This window comes from Callionymus lyra, chromosome 18, assembly GCF_982586985.1.
Source record: "Callionymus lyra chromosome 18, fCalLyr1.hap1.1, whole genome shotgun sequence".
Classification (NCBI taxonomy): Eukaryota; Metazoa; Chordata; class Actinopteri; order Syngnathiformes; family Callionymidae; genus Callionymus; species Callionymus lyra.
Window position 1 is genome coordinate 1,955,264 of NC_141835.1, and position 19,126 is coordinate 1,974,389.

A 19,126-nucleotide genomic window follows, 5' to 3' on the forward strand; every position below is an offset into this window, starting at 1 on the left:
AACACCAGAGTCAAGTACTGGACAGTAATAAAAGTAGTGATGCGACTCATCCCTTCATTGACGTCAGTCGACAGGTTGAAAACAACATGTTTAAAAACATCTTCCTCCTCAAAACAAAGTTCATTGTCTGAAGGATTCCAGGCTCATTGTGTTGCTGATGAAGGCGTTGCTCAGCAACACTGCGCTGAGTCGAGGCTTTTATCAGCGACTTCTGCAGCAGTTCTAAAGTCTGAGTAAGACGTGGAGCGTCATGTAAGCCGGCGTTTGATCTCGTCATGCTTCTCTGATGCTATTTCAGATCCAGATTATATTCTGGGTCTCTGGGCTAAAAAAAGCCATGTGTGGGCGACTCAAGAATAGAAGGCAAACAAACAGTTGTTGAACCAGCGCCGCCATCATAAGCACACAGATTGTTTCTCTCAATAGAGGAATCGAAACCCATTCGGGGAAAAAAAGCTTTGGTGCTATTTTAAGATTTGAATATGATTTAATCTTCTGATCCCAACCTTCTGACCCGAACCTTCTGAACCTCTTCTGTGTCTTAGGTTCAAACTAATGAACTTCAGCTCTTATCACCTCAGATCATTGTAATGAACTTAATGAACCAATAATTGATGCCAAATGTTCATCTTGAATCTATTCAGCTTAAGATCCTGTTGTTGTTTATTCCAGTTTATTCTGAACATCATCCAAGCCTCGAACTCACAGCAAAGCAATCAGAAAAATAATCAGCATGTGTTGTTGCTGCGTCGCCCTCCTGTTCCTCCTCCTCTTCCTCCTCCTGTTCCTCCTCCTCTTCCTCCTCATCCTCTTTCTCCTCTCCTCCCTCCTCCTCCTCCTGTTCCTCCTCCTCTTCCTCCTCCTGTTCCTCCTCCTCTTCCTCCTCATCCTCTTTCTCCTCTCCTCCCTCCTCCTCCTCCTGTTCCTCCTCCTCTTCCTCCTCATCCTCTTCCTCCTCATCCTCTTTCTCCTCTTCTCTTCCTGTTCCTCTCCTTCTTCCTCCTCTTCCTCCTCCTCTTCCTCCTCATCCTCTTTCTCCTCTTCTCCCTCCTCCTCCTCCTGTTCCTCTTCCTCTTCCTCCTGTTCCTCCTCCTCCTCCTCCCCTTCCTCCTCTTCTTTCTCTTCCTCCTCCCCTTCCTCCTCCTCCTCCTCTTCCTCCTCCTCCTGTTGTTCCTCCTCCTCCTCCTCCCCTTCCTCCTCTTCTTTCTCTTCCTCCTCCTCCTGTTCTTCCTCCTGTTCCTCCTCCTCCTCCCCTTCCTCCTCTTCTTTCTCTTCCTCCTCCTCCTCCTGTTCCTCCTCTTCTTCCTCCTGCTCCTCCTCCTTCTCTTCTTCCTCCTCTTCTTGCTCTTCCTCCTCCTCTTCTTCCTCCTCTTCCCCCTCCTCTTCCTCCTCCTCTTCTTCCTCCTCCTCCTCTTCCCCCTCCTCCTCCTCCTCCTCCTCCTCCTCCTCCTCCTCCTCCTCCTCCTCCTCCTCCTCCTCTTCCATATGGCAGCTTGCGGCGTCTAACCGGGTTAACCAGCTGCCGGGCTGCACCAGATGTGTTCTGTAAAGCCGTGTCTGCTAGAATGTTCAGACACCATTTGGTTTGAGGATTTATCTGAGATGTATCCTCGTGTTCAAGTGTTCAAGAGTCTGATTAATACTCTCGGGCCGCGTCCCACTTGTATTTCAACCTTCATCTTTGATTAGAGCCCCGTTTGTCCTTGTGCTGTTACGACACGTTCTCTTGACCTCTGGTGTCAACAGGTCACACGTCACCTTCGAGTTTCCATAAATAAACATGCGATATTAGTAAAAATATATATTTTACAATACACACATTCTTTTTTGTAACTATCTTACAAGACACTGAACTTTAGTGACATGTTGTGATTATTCTCTTTTGGAACTGAAAGACAAAATATGTCCAAACATAGTCTACTGTATCCTCTCGTCCTCAGTCATCGCTGGGATGTCGCAGGATTTCATTTTTCCTTTAGCTGCGAGGACGTCATGTCTGCTGCCATCTAGTGTTGAATTGTGACACAAAGATGAACAAACGCATGTCAATTGTTAATATGATGTCACGTTATTTTAATTCTAAACACAGTATATTGAAATATAAACCATTAAATAACTATGATTTAAAATACAATACAGTTGAATATGAAGGTCAGTGTTCAGATTTGTTTTCTCTGCCAGTCATGGAGTGTGTTGATGAAGCCGGTGATTGAAGGAAACACATGAGCGACGAGAAGAAAGTGTTTGTGTTCATCAGGCGAGTGTTTTGGGTGAAAGACGTCCATCTCTCGTGATTAAGACGTGATTTCCAGACGCAGCATGAATGGAAGTCCATGATTATCTGCAGCAGCTGTGTTGTTGTTTGTTGTTGTTTGTCGTGGTCACTTAATGTCCGCCGCCTGCTCCCGCTCACGTCCTCGCGTCTGCACCTGACGGCGTCTTGTGTCGGTCTCGTCTCACCTGAGATCCGCCGACTCACCATCATAGCTCGCTCCCCCGCTCGCGGCTCACGGTTAGCTTTAAAAATAGCCTGGCCTAGATTACGCAGCTGCTGGCACCAGAGGTGGTTTGACCAGAGAGGGTCTGGTGTGTGTGTGTGTTGGACCAGTGTGTGTGCACATGTGTGTTGTGATGGTGCAGGAGGACGCACACACACACACACACACTGAGATGATCCACTGCCCTGGTTTCCTCCCCCAGCTGCTGCTCTGCAGAGTATGATTCAGAATACAAATCCATGTCGTCACGGAGACTCATGCGCACTTTCTCCTCTCTGTGGTTCATTGACACTTTCTGTGCCGACTCTGGTTTGATGCTTTACTCTGGAGGTCGAACGTGTTCACGTGTTTGTGCAGAAATATAAAGAATAATCATCTTTAATCTTTCAACGCTTGAAAACATTTCACCCTTTTTAATGTAACAAAAGTGTAACATTACTCTATGAATGTGTGTAGTCAAGAGTGTGTTGATCTGTATCACGATACAATCTTCCTCATCATCACCTTCATCACCATCGTCATCATCTTCATCACCTTCATCATCACCATAATCACCATCATCACCTTCATCTTCATCACCATCATCTTCATCACCTTCATCATCACCATAAACACCATCATCACCTTCATCTTCATCACCATCCTCATCATCATCTTCACCCCCTTATCTTCATCATCACCTTCATCTTCCCCCCCTTATCTTTATCAACATCATCATCATCACCTAAATCTTCATCACCTTCATCTTCATCACCATCCTCATCATCATCTTCACCCCCTTATCTTCATCATCACCTTCATCTTCCCCCCCTTATCTTTATCAACATCATCATCATCACCTAAATCTTCATCATCATCATCTTCATCACCTTCATCATCACCATAATCACCATCAACACCTTCATCACCATCATCATCATCTTCATCACCTTCATCATCACCATAATCACCATCACCATCATCGCCATCATCACCTTCATCTTCATCACCATCCTCATCATCATCTTCACCCCCTTATCTTCATCATCACCTTCATCTTCCCCCCTTATCTTTATCAACATCATCATCATCACCTAAATCTTCATCACCTTCATCTTCATCACCATCCTCATCATCATCTTCACCTCCTTATCTTCATCATAATCATCATCTTCATCACCATCATCTTCTTCATCTTCATCTTGACCCCCTTATCTTCATCATCTTCTTGATCTTCATCACCATCACTATCTTCATCATTATCATCTTCACCCCCTTATCTTCATCATCATCACCATCACGACAAGAAGCTCTTTGCTCTTCATCCTCTGATCTCTGATCACCTGAGACGCTCTGTGAACTGGAACAAAGTATTTCTTCTGCTCCAGACTTGACGTAAGATGTCAAGACGTCCGTCATGCAAGAGTCATCGTCGTCAACTTCCATCTGTGAGATGATGCTCATGTTCACCGCTGAGCTTTTGAAACGGAATTTTCCGACGTGACGTAAATAAATGATCCAATCATTCCAGGAGCAGACGACTCAAGGAAGTGAAGCTGAAGACGTGTTGCTGTGTTTGTTGAAACTGTATCTTTGATCCGAACACACTTCACGTATGTAACGTTTGTTCTTCCACTTATTAACATCGCAGAACCAGAACCATTTTATTTCTGATGTTTTTAAAATCCTTCTAGCGACACTCACCTGGAAAACCCTACCATAGGTTCATCATAATCGTCTCTGGTTATCGTTGCAGACGAGCGACGACAACAAGACTGACCGGCCAATCATAAGCCTTTATTTTGGCTCTCTTTTGAGGTCAGATGTTTGGTATGTGTCCGGGCGACTGACGAGTGACACACGAGTGTCCATGATGTCACTTCTGCTCTTCCGTCACAACTAGTCCAGATTGAGGAGTGAGCAGGTGATCTGTGCTAGTCGAGCGCTGGTGTCACTGGAGTTCCCGTCTGGACTGAACCAAGCCGGACACAACATAAATAGTTCCTCCCTGAAGCAGAGTCTGTCAGAGCTGTGGCTGCAGAACCATGAATGTTTATTATGCAACTGCAGGGATTGAAACTGATCGCACACTTGTCATTTAGAGATAAAGAAGCGTCTCCAGCGACGTCATTGTCTGACTTTAAAAGCACTTAAGTATCGTTTGAGTGTTAGACGGGATCACAACATCACCGACAGCCACTCGTGGTGGAAATAATGACTATTTTGATGCTGCGATAATTGGCAGAATTGTTTGCTACGTCGGCATCGGCTGCGTCTTCGTGACCAACACTTACAGCTGAGCAGCACATTCTGTCAAGTCGAGCAGCTTTAGGTCGGGAGTTTGTTAATGTTCTTGATAGCTAACGCTCTTGATAGCAAACGCTTTTGATAGCTAACGCTCTTGATAGATAACGCTCTTGATAGCAAACGCTTTTGATAGCTAACGCTCTTGATAGATAACGCTCTTGATATATAACGCCCTTGATATTCAACGCTCTACATAGCTAACGCTCTATATAGCTAACATACTTGATAGCCAACGCTCTAGATAGCCAACGCTCTTGATGTTCAACACTCTAGTTAGCTAACGCTCTTGATAGCCAATGTTCTAGATGGCTAACGCTCTTGATAGCCAATGTTCTTGATAGCCAATGTTCTAGATAGCTAACACTCTAGATAGCTAACGCCCTTGATAGCCAACGCTCTCGATAGCCAACACTCTAGATAACCAAGGCTCCAGATCGCCATCGCTCTTGAGAGCCATCGCTCTCGATCGCCAACGCTCTCGATCGCCATCGCTCTCGATAGCCTACGCTCTCGATAGCCAACGCTCCCGATAGCCAACGCTCTCGATAGCCAACGCTCTCGATAGCCAACGCTCTCGATCGCCAACGCTCTCGATAGCCAACGCTCCCGATAGCCAACGCTCTCGATAGCCAACGCTCTCGATAGCCAACGCTCTCGATAGCCAACGCTCTCGATAGCCAACGCTCTCGATAGCCTACGCTCTGGATCGCCAACGCTCTGGATCGCCAACGCTCTGGATCGCCAACGCTCTGGATCGCCAACGCTCTCGATAGCCAACGCTCTCGATAGCCAACGCTCTCGATTTCCAGCGCTCTCGATAGCCAACGCTCTCGATAGCCAACGCTCTCGATAGCCAACGCTCTCGATAGCCAACGCTCTCGATAGCCAACGCTCTCGATAGCCAACGCTCTGGATCGCCAACGCTCTGGATCGCCAACGCTCTGGATCGCCAACGCTCTGGATCGCCAACGCTCTCGATAGCCAACGCTCTCGATAGCCAACGCTCTCGATAGCCAACGCTCTCGATAGCCAACGCTCTCGATTTCCAACGCTCTCGATAGCCAACGCTCTCGATAGCCAACGCTCTCGATAGCCAACGCTCTCGATTTCCAGCGCTCTCGATAGCCAACGCTCTCGATAGCCAAGGCTCTCGATAGCCAACGCTCTCGATAGCCAACGCTCTCGATAGCCAACGCTCTCGATAGCCAACGCTCTGGATCGCCAACGCTCTGGATCGCCAACGCTCTGGATCGCCAACGCTCTCGATAGCCAACGCTCTCGATAGCCAACGCTCTCGATAGCCAACGCTCTCGATTTCCAACGCTCTCGATAGCCAACGCTCTCGATAGCCAACGCTCTCGATAGCCAACGCTCTCGATAGCCAACGCTCTCGATTTCCATCGCTCTCGATAGCCAACGCTCTCGATAGCCAACGCTCTCGATAGCCAACGCTCTCGATTTCCAACGCTCTCGATAGCCAACGCTCTCGATAGCCAACGCTCTCGATAGCCAACGCTCTCGATAGCCAACGCTCTCGATTTCCAACGCTCTCGATAGCCAACGCTCTCGATAGCCAACGCTCTGGATCGCCAACGCTCTGGATCGCCAACGCTCTGGATCGCCAACGCTCTGGATCGCCAACGCTCTGGATCGCCAACGCTCTCGATAGCCAACGCTCTCGATAGCCAACGCTCTCGATAGCCAACGCTCTCGATAGCCAACGCTCTCGATAGCCAACGCTCTCGATTTCCAACGCTCTCGATAGCCAACGCTCTCGATAGCCAACGCTCTCGATAGCCAACGCTCTCGATAGCCAACGCTCTCGATAGCCAACGCTCTGGATCGCCAACGCTCTGGATCGCCAACGCTCTGGATCGCCAACGCTCTCGATAGCCAACGCTCTCGATAGCCTACGCTCTCGATAGCCTACGCTCTCGATAGCCTACGCTCTCGATAGCCTACGCTCTCGATAGCCAACGCTCTCGATAGCCAACGCTCTCGATAGCCAACGCTCTCGATAGCCAACGCTCTCGATAGCCAACGCTCTCGATAGCCAACGCTCTCGATAGCCAACGCTCTCGATAGCCAACGCTCTCGATAGCCAACGCTCTCGATAGCCAACGCTCTCGATAGCCAACGCTCTCGATAGCCAATGCTCTAGATAGTCAACGATATATAGCTCTAGATAGCTAACAAGAGCGTTTGTGTAAGCAAAATACTTAGTTTCTTATTTATTTTTACATAATAACTTATGATAACTGATGGGTTTAGAATATGTTTAAATAATATATTTAATGTTCAGGAGTGTTGATGACAAAACATGGAAACAAATGCATCGAAACTTTGGAAGGTTTTTAAGATCTTCCTCCAGAGAGAGAAACTGTTATTACGTCGTTTTCAATCATTTTATAATTATATTTAATATTATAATTTAATTTTGTATCATCAGAAGTACTATATGTGCATCTCTGGGTTTTTAATAATCTATCATTCGAATCAATATAATGCATCATAGCCAAAAAAAATGAACCCAGGTGATTAAAAGTGACAGGTGTTTGAAAAACAGCGTTTCTTTTATTTCAAAAACGGACCAACGACGGATCTCGACCTTCTTGACATTTTAATTCCGCGCAAAATGACTGGAACATGTTCTACTGCAGAGAAAGAGCCTTGAAGCGGAATAAAGCGTCCGAGGCTCTGCAGTGACTGGAGTGGCGTAAGAGCGTAAGGATGCTGATGACGTCAATGAGGGAGGAGAGAGAGAGAGGGAGGAGAGAGAGAGGGAGAGAGAGAGGGAGGGAGGGAGAGAGGGAGGGAGGAGAGAGAGAGGGAGAGAGAGAGGGAGGGAGGGAGAGAGAGAGAGAGAACGAGAGCAAGAGAGAGAGAGAAGGTTCTGCAGCATCTCTCGCAGCAGCAGCGAGTCCTGCAGCAGCTCTCTCTCCTCGCGCACCTCCTTCTCCTCGCGCACCTCCTTCTCTCCTCACGCGCACATCTCGCGCGCACATCTCTCGCAGCCTCCATCGAGCTCGCGCGTCTTTTTCTAGTCCCTCTCCTCCTCACCCGGAACATGCCGTCCATCAACATGAAGCTGGAGATGTTGACCATCATCGCGTGCGAGGTGGACCTGGAGGTCTTCACGTCCGACAAGATGAAGGTACGACGACGCTCGTGTGCGCGTGCGCGGGAGCTGGTTTGTTTTATCAATGGGAGTCTCGGCGGGTGAGGAGGGTGAGGAGGGTGAGGAGGGTGAGGAGGGGGAGGAGGGTGAGACTCGCTGCAGCACTGCTTATGTAAGTGTTCTTCAACTTTACAAAGTCAGGGTGAGTTCCTTCCAAAACGGGTGTAAAAGCGTGTTGCGGGTGAAGAAGGAGGTTTTTAGACGCATTGGACCAGAGACCCCCCTCACCTCACCCCCCTCACCACTGCAGGTGTACTGTGATGTCCTCTAACTAATGCATGCTGCTGTCAATCAACGAGCTTCACGTCACCGTTTCTATTATTTGACCAATGAATCCAACAGAAACGACCTTCTATTGTTTCATTGGTTCTCGTTCATCAGCCTTACACTCCAACAGACCCTATTTTACCACAAATTATTTCCTTCAGAACATGTGAATCCTGCTGGAATCATTCACTCATTTTCTTACCTAAAATTGCTGCTTTAAAAAATATTATTGATATAAAAGTCCTTCGCTGTCGTAAACGTCATTGATTCTAAAGTAAGATTATGTTTAGAAACTATATATTTGATAGTTATCGTTCAAACTGAACTTACTAACAATTAAAACTCTTCTTGTTGAAGGAAATTATGACTCGTACTGACATCATCTTGACGAGACAAGAATAATAATCTGAGTACTTGTGTAAAAATAGTTAACTTTCCACTTCGGCGTGTTGATCCTGCTGATGTCATGACCTACTCCTGGAGGCTCCGACACACAATGACAAACTCTGAACCCATGAGCAAACGATTGATGTGTCAAACTGAGTCGACACTTGAGTGTTCTTTCATGAATATCATACAACAAATACACAACTTTAACTTTCAAAGTTAGCAACGAGCTGATCATTCAATGACACACAAACTTGTGTTCCTGTCGGCTGCAGTGTTAGCATTCATGTGTTTGTGAGTCTGTGTGAGCGGTTGTGTGTGTGCTCTCTCGTGTGACGTCTCACTTGTGACGGACTCACTTCAGTGTGTAACGGTTGTTTGACGTCGACGTCTGCGTCAGGATCGTGACGCACACACACACACACACACACACTTCAATGTTCAGGGACTTTAACTTCTCTTCTGCTCATATTTTATCTAACCATCTATAATATCACATGACAATTGTACGATAAGAATCATAAATATTTATTTCCAGGAATGTTGAACCAAAACAGGATTTTCTGTTGTGGTGTTTGGTAAATACAACAGAAATGTACTACGATTAAAGTGACTTGTGTACATGAACTGATGGTCGTAAGTAAGTAAGTCATTTTTATTTATGTAGCGCTTTTCCAGACCAGGGTCACAAAGCGCTTAAACAATCAAAACAATATTCAATAAAGTATATATTTTAAAGGTCAAGATAACACTGAGAACAACACAGGAGTCTCAGAGAATCAAGGAAAAGCCTGAACAAATAAAAACGTCTTGTAGATCATCAAACACAGAGATGGTTCCAAAGCTTAGGAGCAACAGTCTGGAAGGATTTCTCTCCTCTGGTCCTGAAGTTCAGGAACCATCAGTAGATTCTGATCCACAGACCTCAGAGCCCGAGCTGGGGTGTAAGTCTGGATCAGATCACTGATGGAAGGTCTGACCATGAATAGATCTGAAAGTAAGAACCAGAATTTAAAATGATCCTGAAAGAAACTAGTGAAGAGTTTGAAGGAGAAATGTGAGTTCTTCTACTAGAGCGGCTCAGAGTATGAACTGCAGGCGAGAAGATCCTTCTGGTTTAGACATGAAAACAAACTGTTACAATAACACTAACTTTGACTGACCTTTGACTGGGAATGTAAGACAATGTATATTTTAAACAAAAATATCCAAATGTTTTCAGTTGTGAGTCAGAAAATGAGAAGAAGAGTCGAACAGTCGTGGATGAAACACACAAACGATGACCTGAGTTCATCTCTTCTTCAGCCTCGTCCTCTCCTGACCTGAACCTTCAGAGCTCGTCAACGATCCTTGTGTTTCACGAGCGACTGATCGAGGCTCAATCGTCTCTGAACTCTTGCTTCACAGAGAACTCACAGATGGTTTCTCTGAAACTTGGCCGCCGAGGCTTCTGGGTAATGGCTTCACAGACGACTCGCTCACCTGCTGCGTGATCGTGTGATGCGAGTCGTTCATGGACCAGAAGGATCAGGCTTGATCTCATGCCTCATAGCTCAGCTCACTTGTGCAGCTTTGATTCAATTGTTGAGTAAGAGTGTGCGTCTGGTTGTACGCGCGGCTGTGTGTTTATTGTGTACTTGGAATGCCAGTGTTTTCTCCCGACACGTGTGGAACCTCATGTCCCTGAAACAAATCAGGTTCTGACCTCTGGACGCAGTCGCAGCTGCTCGACTGTTTCCAGACGTCCTCACACACTCAACACAACGTTTGTTTGGGTCGTGTGTGTGTTTGTTGTGGAATCATGTTGTCGAAGGCATGACCGCAGCATGACGAGGTTACATAACAGAACATGTGAACCCTCCTGGTCGACCTTTACTGTGGTGAGGTGACACACAGTAACACACAGTAACACACAGTAACACACAGTGACACACAGTAACACACAGTAACACACAGTGACACACAGTAACACACAGTAACACACAGTGACACACAGTGACACACAGTGACACACAGTAACACACAGTGACACACAGTGACACACAGTAACACACAGTAACACACAGTGACACACAGTGACACACAGTGACACACAGTGACACACAGTAACACACAGTAACACACAGTAACACACAGTGACACACAGTAACACACAGTAACACACAGTGACACACAGTGACACACAGTAACACACAGTAACACACAGTAACACACAGTAACACACAGTGACACACAGTAACACACAGTGACACACAGTAACACACAGTAACACACAGTAACACACAGTAACACACAGTGACACACAGTGACACACAGTGACACACAGTAACACACAGTAACACACAGTAACACACAGTAACACACAGTAACACACAATAACACACAGTAACACACAGTAACACACAGTAACACACACGTCAACTATCTTCTCATAGACGTGTCTCACTGTTACATATAAAACTAGCTTAAGTTGTTGAAGTTGCTCAAGAATGTCAAAAAAGTTGGTATAAAAATGGATTTGCTTTTACTTTTTTAAGCCAAAAAGTAAAAAAAACATGTTATTGTGACTCGGATCAGTTCATGTCACGTTGATAAAGAAGATCTTTGCAGCACCGTGAGTGAAACCAACTGACCCCGGTGACCTTTAGAGATGTAGATCATATTAGTTCAAAGGTTAAGCATGAAAATGAACGTACACACAAAGTTAGTATCTTAAGTTCAGACGATGAAATACATTCAGTGACTTAAAAAAGTAGGAAAAGGATCAGAAATCTCTAAAGTATTTGTTATAATTGCACATGTTTACGATGTGTGTGAAGAACATATTTACTGTGAACTGGACGTGTTTATAATACAATTTTTGTGCGAAAATAATCAAATACTTTAATAAAATATTTTCATCTTAACAGAGGCAGACGTATATCCTGAGAAGGTGAAACCTGGTCAAAAGTTTGAGCAACTCTTCACTCATGTTGATTCCAATATTCACTCAGTTTCTTGCTAATGGGATTTTCATCAGATTTACAAACTGTCTGGTAACTTGAGTCGAGCTGAACGAGTCACGCAGCGAACTGTATGATTCATATCAACTTCCTGTTTAGCACCTCTGGTTCAAGGGAGTCCAGGTGACACTGTAACTGTTCTGAACATCCTTGGAGTGACACGTTCACGACAAACAAAGTATTTGTGGGAAGTCAATGTAAAGCTATTATTACTACAAGTCCAACAAACTACCATTTGATAGATTCACTGGTTTTGATATGTATTCTGTGTTAAAGAAATAAAGATTTAATGTCCACATATACACAGAGAGACAAGAAGTTAAGATGAAGAAGATCCTGGAGCTCGTAGGCTCCTCTGAATGATCTGATGGACCCAGAGAAGATATTTACTTCATACTACCACACATGCACCGTTAGATTCTCCTCTACCATTAAATCCCTGTTATTAGTTACGATAGTTATGATATTAGTTATGATAGTTCTGGACTCAGACTTGGACAGTCATGTGACCTGGAGACCACGAGTCATGTGATGCATCTATGCTGCAGATCATAACCTCAACATGGCTGAAGCTTCAGGAAGTTTCAAACGAAGGGGGTTCAGTGAAAAGAACAGACAGAAGGTCTACAGACAGAAGGTCTTCAGAACAGAAGATCTTCAGACATAAGGTCTTAAGAACAGAAGGTCTACAGAGAGAAGGTCTACAGACAGAAGGTCTACAGACAGAAGGTCTACTGACAGAAGATCTTCAGACAGAAGGTCTTAAGAACAGAAGGTCTACAGAGAGAAGGTCTACAGACAGAAGGTCTACAGACAGAAGGTCTACAGACAGAAGGTCTTCAGGACAGAAGGTCTTCAGGACAGAAGGTCTTCAGGACAGAAGGTCTTCAGAACAGAAGATCTTCAGACAGAAGGTCTTCAGACAGAAGGTCTTCAGACAGAAGGTCTTCAGACAGAAGGTCTTCAGACACAAGGTCTTCAGAACAGAAGGTCTTCAGACCAGAAGGTCAACGCTCCGTGTCGCACTGAACACGACTAATCCGGCTCCTGGCAGACGGAGCAAGATGGATGGTGGGAACAGATTAAAGCTGATTCTGATGAGTTCACCTCCTTTTCTGTCTTTGTGATGGTCGACAAGATTCATGTCTCCAATGTGAAGATGAATCCTCGACCTTGGATGTGGATTATTTCTATTTATAACCACTTCATGGAAAGCTTTAGGCCAAAATAGCAGCTTGTGTGTTTGGAATGTAAACGACGTGTTGTTTGTGTAGTGGTGTGTGGTGTTTTTTGTGTAGCCACTGTTGTCGTTGTGTTGACACAGTTGTTACGCCGGCGTGAACGAGCGACGCACACACTCCGGTTCCATCGTTACATCATTAATGAGCCGAGAGGTTGTCGGTGCGAACACGGACTTTGTGTTCGAGCCCGTCGTTCCAGGGTGATCACAAAAGGTCTTGTGTGTGTCTGTGTCTGTGTGTGTGTGTGTGTGTGTGTGTGTGTGTGTGTGTGTGTGTGTGTGTGTGTGTGTGCGCACTAATGTTAAAGATCAAGCAGCATCAGCACATAATGACTCAGGACACAGTGAAGGTTGAAGCATGTGGTCAGAGAGTGAGCACACACACACACACACACACACACACACACACACACACACACACACACACACACACACACACACACACACACACACACACACACACACACACACACACAGATACACACATACACACACACACACACACACAGATACACACATACACACTCACTCACACACACACACACACACACACACACACACACACACACACAGATACACACATACACACATACACACACACATGACTTTTTAGCCAACTTTGTTCACTTGAAAACAAAGGTGTTTTCGAGGCGAACATCAAACTCTGTTACTGTTTGTTTTTTACATTGAAATCTTTCACTTTTTCATCGGCTCCGCGTCACTAAAATAGAATATATTTCTATTGTTACTGTCACGGTGATGTCGTCATGACGACCCTCTCACTTCACTTCTTCATTTCATGACTTTCATTTCCGAATCAGCTGTTTTGATTGACACACGTCCGATCCAATCACATCTCCCAGTGCTCCACTCAGTGGGCGGAGCTTATGACGAAGAAAGCGTCCCATTGGTTGATGTTGTAACTTGCAGGCTGCAGGTGTGTGTCCAGGTGTGTGTCCAGGTGTGTGTCAGCACTTCTCTAAGCTCTTCCCTGAGCTCCTCTGTGAGAACTTTCCATGCATCTCGCTCACTTTCCGTGTGTTGATGTGTGTGTTGTGCGTCTCAGGTTGTGTCAACACTGAAATATGCTGCAGAAGTGAAAAGAGATCCGATGACTCGTCTGCGGCTCGTGTTACAAACATCTCAGAGTGACCTGAGGAGTGTTATTATGCTCGCATGACGAGCCAGAGATGAGGTTTAACTAGAAAACAGTTGTTTATTCTCACAAAACACACTTTCAAAGCAGAAACTGTAGGTAACTGGTAAAGCACTCAGTCAAGACACACCTCTGCCAAGGGCTTCGTTTTGATTTGTTTCAATGAAGTCGTAAATAAACAAAACAACTTTCATGATACAAGAAATGTATTTGATATTAATAAATCAACTTTTACAAACGGACACTTTACGACCTGTGTAAACCTGTATATTAAGGTTTGTTTTATTATTATTATCTCCATTTGACCTCCGTGACCTCTCACTGTTGATGTGTATTGGCTTGAATCTAAGGGTTAAGAATATGATATGTTGTGATACTGTAGGAACAAGTACGTATTGGTTTCTTTCTTAAGAATAGAATCGCAGCCTTGTAAACAAACAATGTTATATAAAAGTCGATACAGTGATGTTGTATACGGTGTACGCTGAAAAAATAATATTACGATAGTATTATTATTATCATTTCACTTCCATAGCAAGTCAACTCTTTTAAGTCAGTGTGAGAAGAGAAATGGATTCACATCAAAGGTGAACCAGTTGTTTATAAGGTTTTCTTTAAGTTGGACGATGACAAGTAGAAAATGTACTCGTGGCTGTAGTTCTATCTATCCCTCCATTCATCCATCCATCCATCCATCTTTCTATCCTTCTATCTATCCATCCATCTTTCTATCCTTCTATCTATCCATCCATCTTTCTATCCTTCTATCATTCATCTATCTTTCTATCCTTCTATCCATCCATCTTTCTATCCATTCATCCATCCATCCATCATCTTTCTATCCTTCTATCTATTCATCTATCTTTCTATCCTTCTATCTATTCATCTATCTTTCTATCCTTCTATCTATTCATCTATCTTTCTATCCTTCTATCCATCCATCTTTCTATCCTTCTATCTATCCATCCATCTTTCTATCCTTCTATTTATCCCTCCATTCATCCATCCATCCATCCATCTTTCTATCCTTCTATCATCCATCTTTCTATCCTTCTATCTATTCATCTATCTTTCTATCCTTCTATCCATCCATCTTTCTATCTATCCATCCATCTTTCTATCCTTCTATCCATCCATCTTTCTATCCTTCTATCTATTCATCTATCTTTCTATCCTTCTATCATCCATCTTTCTATCCTTCTATCTATTCATCTATCTTTCTATCCTTCTATCATCCATCTTTCTATCCTTCTATCTATCCATCCATCTTTCTATCCTTCTATCTATCCATCCATCTTTCTACCTGTCAATCCATCTATCTTTCTATCCTTCTATCCATCCATCCATCCATCCGTCCATCCATCCGTCCGTCCGTCCATCCATCCATCCATCCATCCATCCAGTGACTCCCTGATGTTGTGTTGAAGATGATAACATGACTCTCACTAATCACTCGCTGGTGTTTCGCTTCAAATGCCAAATTCATTAAAAGCCAGTTTAGCCTTTGGTCTGAATCCTGACATTTGATTGGTTGCGTCTTCACGAGGATCTCGTGTCCGCGGCTCATCCATCATGGATCGGATCTGAAAGTTGAAATGATGCTCGGCTGCACCGGAAGCTGCCGAACAGAGGAGCTCGACAGCTGACGGACGCAGGCGCTGGAACGCGATCGGGTTCCAGCGCCGGCAGGAAACTGGATCTGCAGCCGGGCAGGGTTGAGCGATCCTGGGCCGGGGCGGCGGGCTCAGGTGTGCCTGCCCCCCCCTCACCCCCCCACAGTCTGGGCTCCGGGCAGGTGGAGACGCGAGGTTCACTCTAGCCTGAAACCCTAGAGAAGAGTTCGGACTCAGGTGTCGGCTAAAGGTTGCGTCCATTAGGGTGACGTAGAACAAAAGACGCTCGTCCCGGACGCCGGGTCTGGTTACCATGTGACCGTCCGGCCGCAGACGGCGAGCGCGAGTTCTTCGTGGCGTCCACGAGCACGAGGAGAAAACGCCGTCACACTCGGACGAGCCTGTCGTCAAAATGTCCAGCTGTCACAGTTTCCAATCCAGTTTCCAGACGCACCTCTGCGCCTCTGGAAAGCTTCTGAAAATAGCCGGTGGACACGGAACCGTCGGAGGCGTGTTTCAAAGAACTGTGTCTATGTTTAGAAGCTCATGTGACGGTCGTGAGCAGGTTTGTACCGTCACACACTGAGACCATCTGAGGATCCGTCCTTCGTCTTTCTGGGTTCAGTACGAGCGGTGAATCACATGATCAGGAGTCGATGCTGATTGGCTGTAAAGTTGACGTGATCGCCTCCTGCTGGAGAAACACGTGGTCACAGGAGATCGTGTTATTATTTAAAATGATGATTCTGCTCATCAGAAGATTAACATGAGATAAAACCATCTACGATGATGTTCTGCGGGTTCATCTGTGATCATTGATCACCAGAGCAGCTTCTAAAAACAAATCCTCAGCAGAAAGATTGTTGACACGTGCAGTTTGATCCTCGTGAGTCGATTTAATCAACATTTTCATGATTTAGTTTGTTTTTTTTGTGATTTTACTTCCGTAGAGTATTGGCAGTGATTCCACCGCAGCCCTCGTAATGTCACGGTATGATAAGGTATTAATGGTTTTAATGCATTAACAAATGTATTTTGTATTTATTAGTCCTATTACATTTTCACACTTCCCTCCTTTTTGTGTGTCATTTTTCGTGAATATTTGAATCCCTCAAAGCATTTTTTTTTAAGTTAATTGAATAAATGTTTTGGAAAAAAACTCTTATTTATCTTAATAAATGTCACGGCCTGATGACGCATGTCCTTCTTTTTTTCGTATTTGTTTTTGCTTGACGGCCCCTAACATCATAGAAGTGAATGTGGCCCTTGAAGAATTGTAAGGAATGAATGAACAAAGTATACGTTGAATAAAAATGACTTCCTTCCATCGGAGACGTTGCATCTTCTCTTGTGAGTGTCTGGAGTCCAGTCTGGACACGAGTCTGGAGTCGACTCTGCTGACTCGCTTCCTGGTGGACGTCCGACTGTGTAGCCGCACAAGAATGTGTGTGTGTGTGTGTGTGTGTGTGTGTGTGTGTGTGTGTGTGTGTGTGTGTGTGTGTGTTCGTCCTCCGGCGAGGAAACGCCGCTGCTCAATAAAAGCAGTAATGAGCAGATTGGTGGTAATAAGATGAACGTGTCCCTGATGTAAACTCGCTTCAATCTTCCTGCCAGAGGAGCCGCTGGACAGCAGCGCGGCGTCGATAGCACTCCCTGCTGAAGCCATCGATCGCTCTAATAACACTTTCACATGCTTACACAACACAAGTGTGTTTGTGAGTCACATCAGAGTATGAAGTGATGAGTTATTAGACTAACATCTGATAGAACCATGTTCTTCAACTTAGACAAAGTATTTTGTCAACGTGCAATGACACTACATTAACACTGGGGGGAGCCAGAGACAAACATGTTCAATCTTGCTTTTCAACTAGTATCAACTCTGGTGTCATTAAACATCAACTAGTATCAACTCTGGTGTCATTAAACATCAACTAGTATCAACTCTGGTGTCATTAAACATCAACTAGTATCAACTCTGGTGTCATTAAACATCAACTAGTATCAACTCTGGTGTCATTAAACATCAACTAGTATCAACTCTGGTGTCATTAAACATCAACTAGTATCAACTCTGGTGTCATTAAACATCAACTAGTATCAACTCTGGTGTCATTAAACATCAACTAGTATCAACTCTGGTGTCATTAAACATCAACTAGTATCAACTCTGGTGTCATTAAACATCAACTAGTATCAACTCTGGTGTCATTAAACATCAACTAGTATCAACTCTGGTGTCATTAAACATCAACTAGTATCAACTCTGGTGTCATTAAACATCAACTAGTATCAACTCTGGTGTCATTAAACATCAACTAGTATCAACTCTGGTGTCATGTAGTCACTTTTGACCTGTGAAAGAACGAACACGTGACCTGTCGCGACGTCACCAGCCTCGGGTCGGTTCTGAACCAGCGAGTTGGTGCAAAATCATCGTCTAAATCTATCATCGAGTCTGGGTCACCCTGACCCGTGACCCTGACCCAGAGCTTCAGCATTAAAACGTCTCTTAAGGAATAGTTTCGTAATGATTCCAACTTGACCCTGTTTTAGCTCCTGTCGACTCATTCTGACTCGTCTGACACACACACACACACACACACACACACACACACACACACACACACACACACACACACACACACACACACACACACACACACACACACACACACACACACACACTTGCTTCTAAAAGTAGAGAATAGTTTGATGAACAACCGTCTGTCTTTGTTCAAATGTTTCATTGAGTTTACAATCATGGAACAACTGAAGTTTCAAGTACATATATGAATATATATAAATGTATTTGTCTCTATGTTGCATCAGCAGATATTTTATCGGGTCAATGTTTGTAACACAGCAGTAAAACAACTGCATGAAAACAACTCCAGCCTGAACTAGTTCAACCATCTGCTGGTTTGTTTCTCTGAAAATGATTTTCTTTTTGCGTCCAGTCAGTCCTTTACGCTGCCGTCTCCAAAGTGAGTTTAAACAATGTTGTGAAGCCGTTACAGTTTTTGTCTGATGTGTACTTGCGTACACACGTAAATGTTTGTATCGATATTACATCGTAAACTTCTTGAAAAGTCTATAACCCACGTTTTTTTCTGACAATACATTCCTGACGAGTGTTTTAGTAATACTTGTTAGATACGCAATAGTACAATAATGGTATTCATAAGTGTAAACAGTTGTGTTGTACTTGTACAGGGTTTTCAAATGTTCCTAAGTCAGAGTACTCTGGTGACTCGTGGCTTCACACTTCAACATGTTTATCACGTAAAATCAGTTGGAGGTCAGAGAGTAAAACCAGAATGATTTTACAAGGCATTTAAAAATGGTGCGTATAGTCTAGAAAATCCGGTAAATCAAGTACTGTGATGTATGTGGCTATAATGTAGTACATATTGTATTTGAAGAATAAATATTTTGGCTGAACTGATGGAAGGGATTAGGTCTGAGTAGTTTGAGTTGAGTCACAAGCCTCTAGTGG

The 19,126-nt window shown here is 44.4% G+C and overlaps 1 protein-coding gene across 2 annotated transcripts in view; it reads left to right on the top strand.

The window, feature by feature from the left end:
• The window catches only part of rcan3 (regulator of calcineurin 3), a 43,486-nt gene that overhangs the window by 12,708 nt on the left and 11,652 nt on the right, over window positions 1-19,126 (top strand). Inside the window, exon 1 of one of the 2 annotated variants that reach the window (XM_087780616.1) lies at window positions 7,698-7,938. The exons of the other annotated variant lie outside the window; for it this stretch is intronic. Within the exon in view, the coding sequence (XP_087636742.1) occupies window positions 7,852-7,938 (87 nt within the window). The 5' untranslated portion in view covers window positions 7,698-7,851. Of the gene's footprint in view, window positions 1-7,697; window positions 7,939-19,126 lie in introns of those variants that run through there. 2 annotated transcript variants of the gene reach the window in all.